This window comes from Gavia stellata, chromosome Z (genome assembly GCF_030936135.1).
Source record: "Gavia stellata isolate bGavSte3 chromosome Z, bGavSte3.hap2, whole genome shotgun sequence".
Taxonomy (NCBI): Eukaryota; Metazoa; Chordata; class Aves; order Gaviiformes; family Gaviidae; genus Gavia; species Gavia stellata.
In genome coordinates this window covers 14,530,997-14,539,415 of record NC_082637.1, presented here as the reverse complement: position 1 = coordinate 14,539,415, position 8,419 = coordinate 14,530,997, and the positions used below count along the sequence as shown (strand labels likewise).

Sequence of the window (8,419 nt, the reverse complement as noted above, 5' to 3'; positions counted from 1 at the left end):
AATGTGTTCACTGTACAGCAAGGAGCAGTTGAACTGATCCATTCGTTACCCTGGAACATTATTGCCACCTGCGGTGAGGCAGAACATCCTGCTGTTTAAGTAGCACCAGATGAGTCAGACTCGATTACAAACTTTTTTGTCATAAGCCACAAACACATTTAAGAACTATTTCAGTGCCACAAGGTATTTCATGTTAGAGCTAATGTTTAGCACAACCTAAGTATTCCACAGAAACAATATTCTCATTAGTGACACCACAACAGCAAAACAAAGGCTAAAGTTTGACTCGAATTTAAAAATTTTAAATAGCTTTTTTAATGGCCACACCTCACTAAAATACTTACGCTGAATATTGCCCATGCCTACCTTTATACATATTAGAGTTGTTAATATAAGCAATAAAGAACCTCAAAAAAATACAAAAGGGCATTACAGAATCATTTAAAAAAATACTTATTTATAATTAAAGTTTTGTCAAAAACTATTGTGATCTTTTATAGCTGCAGATAATGAAAATACTCAAGAATTATTCTGCAATTTTACAGTACTGAAGTGGAAGATTAAAAATAATAATTTCATTCTTATTTACTTCGATTGTGGAAGTGCCTGTGTTTTCTTAAAAAGTACAATATGGCTAGTGTTAATTCTAAAAGCTTGACAATATCCCTTTGTTAGGTAAGCTCTGCAACAAGTTTCCACGCACAGAACCTGTACTCAAAGGGAGAAAGCAGTAAGAATAAAAAAATTCAATAATCATTATAGTTATGTATGTAAAAATCTATAGCCATACAGTGAAAAAATACTACAAAGCTATGTCAACACAAAGGAGTAAAATTCTGTCGCTGTATCAATTACTGCACTGCAGCACTTTTTTTTTTTAAAAAAAAACACCTCTTTTTTTAATGTAGGAAAATCCTTATCTTGGTATGTGCTGTTGCCAATAATGTGGTTCATATGTTGGTAAAACTGCGACTGCTATTCAGAGGCTGAGCACTGCACCGATTACAGCTGCAGCCTCAGGCTCTCTGCTTCATACCGCAGCCCACGTTATACACAGCTAACAGGAATTTGCTTCCCAAAAATGAACACTACTACCTTTTGCTTTCACAGCAAGTAATCTGAATGTTTGTGATAGGCAAACCAAAACTAGATATTACTCTGGGTAGTACAGAAGGGGAAAATTCAACTCTTAACTAGTGAGAATCTTATTCTATTTATTCAATAATCTATCGTTAATTTTATAAGCATATACTATAGCCAACAGATCCCATCAAGGAGCATGGCTGCCCTTTGGCATATCACACAATATAGTAATGGTCCAAATCCTCTCAACTAAGACAACTTTAGACTTCAGGTTTCTATCATTTAATTATAATTTCTTTCTGATAATTTTATTCCAATAAATACCAAGCAAATTGAAATAAAAAACCTTCTTTGCTATTGGGAAAGCCACATGACCAGGAAACAATTTGTTTATGAACAAGGAAATATTTGGATTACCTATTAAACATAAGATGCTTTAATATAAATAGCATCAGAAATGCCTAACAGACAACTTCATTTTACACTGCATCTGTATGAAATACTTATCATTTGGGAGTTTCCTTGTGAAGTATTTTCAACTCTTTCTAATAGTAAGATGTGACACGTCATACAACCCCTCTATTCTCAAAGTATGAATTTGCCACTATGAAAGCTGCTCCTGGCCCTGAGAAATACAGTACTTCATTGTTTGCTACAGGTCCTGCTTCCAGAGCTGGAGGAGTGACTTCTGCTTTTTCTACTTCTCCCTATTTTAGCAATACCTAACTTAGCCCAAGAGGTGGCTTTCTGTACAGTGAAGAAAACAACATTAACAGTGAAAACAAAAAGGTGCTGAAATACTTCTGTTCAGAAAAATTCCAGTGGTGAAACAGCAAAAAGGCATTTCCCATAGGAACAATTACTAACTAGATTCTGAGGAGTTATTAATCATTTCAGTTTAATGTTTTTTTTTGTACATGAGAATATTTTGGCATACTGTTAGTATTCCTCACAAATTGAGTAATGTATTAGAATTCTGCAAGCTAGTTTCATAAAACCAGCCTTCTACCATAAATTAAATTTGTAAAAGAAAAGAAACATAACAGGAAGAAAGATTTACTTACTGAGGAACACCTGTTTTAGATAAATACATGTGAAAACACAGCAGGGTTTGACAGTCCCTAAAAAGTTCAGCTGTTTTAGATTTTTTCTGTTTGCAAATATGCTGCTTTTCTTGCTCTCTAGGAAGGCGAACTGCTTATGAAAGGCAGTGGCAAAGAGTTGAAGCAAATGCTTCTGGAAAGCTTTCAATAGCATTTTTTGAATTTACAAAATGGGAAAACATCTTTCAATTAGTAAAAAAAATAGTCTAATATACAAACATTTTTTAAAAAATCCATTTGTGAAGGAATGTAGTGTAACTACCCAGACTCATACCCATTCACTCCTCAGACATTGGTAGCTATCTCTTGACACAAACCTCTCTATATTAACCCAGAGAAATGCATACATGGCCAGTGAGCCCAAGCAGAATAGTCATTCAGCTCTCCCCAAATTTAAACTATCATAAATTACCATTTGGACAGCATTAGAAAGAAATTGAAGCATACAAGGAATAAACTATAGTTTCTTTTTATATCAAAATGTACTCTTGAAAATGTGTTTGGCACAGTGCTAAATCATATAGTTAATACTAAATATTGCAGGATACAATAAAACCCTGGAGTTAACTTGTGTTTACACCCTTTAAGGGATAAAAATAAAAAGATACCAATTATTCAGAAGTCAGCCTATACAAACTGTATAAACAATATTTTATGTCGTTTTGAAAACCACTGATATAGTAAATTTTACATAAAAGACTGCAAAATAATATAAATGGATTTAAACAGATCTTTACAATAAGAAATTCAAATGGAAACAGACAAGTAACAAAGAGAAGTAAAAAAATTTATTGCAGTATTCGTTCCACCAGATTTGCTGGGGATCCCTTTTCTTGTATTATTTCAGGGTGACCTAATACATCAAAATCTACATTTACAAAAACTCCTCCTGCAGATAGGTCATAGATACTGCATGCTTTTTTTTTTTTTTTTTTCCTTCAACAGAATAAATTATATATCCAGGAGATTCTGCCATCTTACAGCCTGGAAAAACAATGCTTCCCTGGAAACTGGGCTAAGCTAAAGAAAGCCATCCGCTGCTAGGTTAAACTCCAAGAACACTTTATTAAGAACATTAACAGACTAATTTCCAACATTCACTTGTTTATTTTTTTTAAACAGAAAGTTTTTTTTTCAAGATATAAACAATTTTTTTGTTAAACTATAATACAGTGGGAGTAAAAATGAACTGAGAAGTTTCTGCTGCACAACAGCGAAGGAAGCTCCCACAAAAATGTTTACCAAACATTTCCTTCTTTTTTCCCGCGTCCCAGGTTCCATTCTTACTCTTCATTTAACTGATTTTTTTTGCCAGAAAGTTGGTATTTCAAGTTTTTCTGTTATTTCAATTCCTGTAAATTTGGCTGCATGTACAAATTCATTAGCTGGAAGTTCCATCCTTGGCGGCATACAGCGATCGTAAAGTCTGCACAACTTTATTAGTCAGCTTATTAGCACTCGTTAGAGCAATTTTTTTGTAAATAATGTCTGACTCTTTAATAGTGTCTACCCAAGGCACCAGTTTGCGGCCATCACGGCGCTTAGCCTCAGTCCAGGAGCCACTGTAGGAGCCTGCCATCCACTGAACACTGAAGCCATTGCTGGTTTTCTGTACTACTCTTGCAATTTGTGGTCGGTCTTTGTACTTTGGACAGCAAATAGCGATGACATCCATGACATCAACACTTTCATTCATCTGTGCTGCCAACTCCGTAGAGTCTGAATTTCGTTTTGACCTTCTCAATGACTAAAACATTGGGGGGAAAAAAGACCAAGTGTTACACAAAAGAACTTTAGTGAAATTATTGCTTTTATTGCTTTTAATCCCTTGACGCCGGGAGTTGGGATTCCCCGGCACACATTCCATTGCCGGCAATGAGACGCACCGCGACCGCCAGCGCCAAGGGGTTAACATATCCTTGTAAAACCACATACTCTTAATTTGTACCCGTGTCTTTATCTCTTATTGATATATAAAATTATATATACACATGAATCATAAAGCTACATAAAAACTTGGCAACAATAAAAAGGATAACACACAGTACATTCCAAAGGAAAATTAATAACTTTTTATACGGGATAAATCTCATTTTCTAGTTTGTTTTTTTTTTTTATTGTCTTTTCTGTTAAACTTTCTACAAAAGTTGTATAAACGGTTAAGTAGAGAATCTCTATCTACAAAATGCTTTCTTTCATGTGGATTACATTACTTGGTGTACATTTAATATAATAGACTGACATTTATAAGCACATAAAAATCATTTTACGTAATACGCTGCGAAATACGTTGACTCCTCCTCCGCCTCACCCCTGAAGTGCCTCCTCCTCTATCCTCCCCATCACTTTCATCGTCCTCTGTCTCAGCTGCATTGTTTTTAGGGCTGCCTCCTCCAAGCAGCGAGGTAATTGCTTTGTTCCGAGCATTTGTGCTAGCTGACACCTCTCCATCTTCTTCCTCTTCATCAGGATCCAAATGTTCCATAAGGAGCTTGAACTATTAAAAAAACAGATTAGTCCACATTATAACTTTAAAAACAGACATTTATATCACACTACATTAAATACAAAACAAATGGCAAGGTAAAGAAACAGGGTAAAACAAATGGCAGACAACTTCAACCTTGAACAGCTTATGTTTTATTCTATAAACTTTTTACTTTCCTCTCTTTTTTTAGTAGATATGTAAAAGCTTTCTTGCTGTGTTTCCAAAATTGCAAGTTTTCTCTAACTGATATTTAAAGATGTGAGGCGCGGGGGTAAATACACTAGATCTAGTCTCTGTTCCTATGATGGAAACAGTCAGGGATAAAGTGAACAAGTTATATGAGAGAGGTATACAAGATGGGTATCAGAAATTCGAAAATAGTCCATAAAAATGAATACCCTTTAGTTGAAATTAATTTTCATTGTGTTTAAACTTATTAGAAGTCTTTGAAAAATAGTCCTGCTAAACATCCTGAAAGGAAGTGGTGAGTTATGAGTATATCACATACATAAGATTACCAGGAACTTAACATTTTGAAATGTTCATCCAATACATCAGCATCTACTTTCAAGTTTATACTGTGTTACCTAGTTTGAAAGGATTTCAGGTTTTCTGCAAAGGAACTTTACTTACATCTAAGTACTGTTTTACTATACTCCTCTTCACTTCTTCAGTGATCTTGGAATTAGCCATATCACTCCGCAGAAAATCCAGAGTTTGTTTTGGATGGAAATGCACTCCTGTCTTCCTGTTTATCGCTTTATCATAAACTTTCGCAGATTCAGATGGAGAATATTTCTGAATTTTACTGTTTAAAGAAAACAAAAGGGAAGAGCTTTCAAGGAAAGTCCAAAGTAATTTCAAGGAAAAGCTTTTAAAGTCTTCGATATAAGTAGTTGTATTTTAATCATTCCATATACAACAGAAATCCTGGTAAGAAATGAAATCATTGCTTTTTCTAACCCAAAGTTTCATTCCATTCAACTTACCACATTTATATTTTTTCTCTTACACAAATTTATTGCTTAAACAATTAGTTACAATCAAATTCAAAAACAAAGTTCAAACTTAATCCTTAGTTACAACCAACTTTTAAAAAGCTTCCAAATTAATTCTTACAAAGAACTCACTACATAAAAAGATGGCCTATTATCTAAATCTCCTTACCTGTCAGAGAATCCACAGAGGTTCTTTAAATGCTGTTTCAGCATCAAAAGTAATAATATGCCTTGGGAGACATTTGCAAATTCAATTAAAGGAGCTGAATTTTCTGGTAAACATTTCATCACAGCATTGATATCATTTTCTTCATCGGAATCTGAATCAGAGTCTACTCGTTTCCGTAACTTCCGAGGCTTAGAAGCTTCCTCCTCACTTTCGCTCTCACTACCACTGTTACTGTCACTCTCAGTTTCCTCATCTGATGAAGGTTTTCTTTCCTTTTTTTTGTCTTTCACCATAGACTGCAAGACAGAGAAGTTAATACACATTCCAAAATTAGAGTAAGCAGCATCATGTATGTTTCTAAAAAACCTTTCCAAAATCATTACTGGCTTAAATTAGCAGGAATTCCCTGAACAATGTTATTAATTTATAACTTGATATTCAAAATTAAAATTATTTATGGCAAGAAGATGCTGAAAAATTGATCCAAGGCCCACATTTTTTGCAAGGTGGGCACAGAAGGGACTGAAGAAATAAGTACTCCACTGGCATGTTCTTCTTAAAAGACTGCTCAAGTTCATTAGCTGTGGCAGTAAGATGCAGTAGAAGGCCAAACACAATAAATCAGGAAGAAAATTCCATTTTTCTTTCACCTGGATATAATTTCTGGGTGTCATGTAGCTTTCCATATGTACTTTGGTACACACTAGTCCAAGCTGGTTCTAATCCTTGTCTCTTAAAATTCTGTGATACTGATTACACTGCTGACTAGAGAAATCATCAAGTGACCACACACAGTGTTAATAATAATCAGTTCCAGTACGTGTAGAGCTACAGAATTTCACATGTTCATTATTACTGCACGTAGTACGATTTTTCGTAACAGAGAACTTAAGATGTCCTAAGCAGGATCTCATCCTTTCCGTGCTGGGTGCTACGCACTGGTCCCCAATCTGTCTCTTTCTAGCAGATTAAAAATTGACTTTGCTAGGGTGAGAATTCAAAGCAGCGTAGTTTCCAGACATCAACTCTGACTTGTACTTACTAGTCAGATTGGACATTCTAAAACGGGTTTCCTTCCTGACAGTTTGCACCTTCTACTGTTAAAGTTGTCCAGGAAATGAAGACACTGAAGTCTTTGAGAAGCAGAGGCCTTTTTCTTACAGGGTTGGGTATTGCCATAACAACAGATACTATACCAGGATTCAGGTTCTTATACACTACCTTAAGAAAAGACATATTGTGTATTCTTTTCTTGCAATAAACAATGTATTTAAGGTCTCTCAGGCAACACACATGCAACTGCCATCCGCTACATGACAACAAAATAAACAGGCAACTGGATTTTATTATTAAAATTAACAAACAACCACAACAAACTAGTATTTCATGATGATTCTGGGTTCATGTGCTTCCAGATGCATACAATTAACTATTATTCATCCACATCAGGGAACAATATAGATTTGGTATTAAGATCTCAAAATTCATCATTCTTTTTTAATAATGTAAGCAGCAATGTAAGGAAAGTTTTTAATTAGTGTCTACCAGATGCAGGCCAGAACAGAAAGGGTTGCTTGTTTTTAACTACTGGTTACAAAGTAATGCTACTGGTCCATATCATAATAATGGTATTGTATTCACTGAAAAAATTCACTGAAAAATTGACCAAATTATAGAGAAACTTACGTTGCCACCATAACAAATACACTAAAATATAAATGCACATACCTCTTTAAATGACTGTAGTAGGTTGCTACCAGAAACTGATAGCGTAATGTCTATGTGATGCATTATAAACAGTGGCTCTTCCTGTGTTTGATAAGGAAAACAGGCTAGATTGTCTGCTATGTACAAGAGCATATTCACCTCTGTTTTCTGGAAGTTTAAAAAAAAAAAGAAAAGTACATATAAATACACATTCAAATATCTTAGATTTATACACTTACCCTGTGTTCCTAACAGTCCAGAGCAAAAACATGATCACAAATTTTATTCTATGTACCTCCCCAAACCCACTCTGAACAACATGTGTATATGCAAAGTTTAGTCGTACCTGAAGATACATTATTTCTGATCAGTCCAAACTGGGTATAGAAGGGTACAGAATGATGCAAAAGTAACAAACGCATTCTATTATATAGGTAATATTATATCCGTAAATACCTTATATTACAAAGCAAAACAAGGTACATTAAGGAAATAAAGTTATCAATAATTATGTCATAAAAATATATTGTAGAAGGAGAATTTAAGCTTGTAATGCTGTATTTTAATTTTTAAGTGAAGGAAATGTGATGCTTACTGCTGTATCATCAAAGAGGTTGAGTAAAGAAATTAGAAATGCTCGTCTGTGTTGACGGTTCCCTCGGATCATGGAGTATAGGTGTGAGCACAATGCACTGGATGATTCATCGTGTCTAAAACCTCTTACAGGATCTTTTGGGCAGGTATTAATTGCCTGTTGTACCTGGTAAGACATCTTCATACCAGCCACTGCTTTCATCTGAAATGGAAACGTATTTATTTTTATTTAAACCATTGCTTTCAAAGCAGTAAAACTTAGTCTTTTTAAGTGGAT

The 8,419-nt window shown here is 34.6% G+C and overlaps 1 protein-coding gene across 1 annotated transcript in view; it reads right to left on the bottom strand.

Annotated features, from left to right (window-relative positions):
• Nucleotides 1–3,010: 3,010 nt before the first annotated feature.
• Nucleotides 3,011–8,419, bottom strand: part of NIPBL (NIPBL cohesin loading factor) — a 99,715-nt gene continuing 94,306 nt past the window's right edge. The window contains exons 41-46 of the mRNA XM_059834341.1: nucleotides 8,144–8,344; nucleotides 7,570–7,716; nucleotides 5,842–6,137; nucleotides 5,308–5,482; nucleotides 4,498–4,683; nucleotides 3,011–3,933 (exon numbers count right to left, since the gene is read on the bottom strand). Coding sequence (XP_059690324.1) covers nucleotides 3,568–3,933; nucleotides 4,498–4,683; nucleotides 5,308–5,482; nucleotides 5,842–6,137; nucleotides 7,570–7,716; nucleotides 8,144–8,344 — 1,371 coding nt within the window. The 3' untranslated portion in view covers nucleotides 3,011–3,567. The remainder of the gene's footprint in view (nucleotides 3,934–4,497; nucleotides 4,684–5,307; nucleotides 5,483–5,841; nucleotides 6,138–7,569; nucleotides 7,717–8,143; nucleotides 8,345–8,419) is intronic.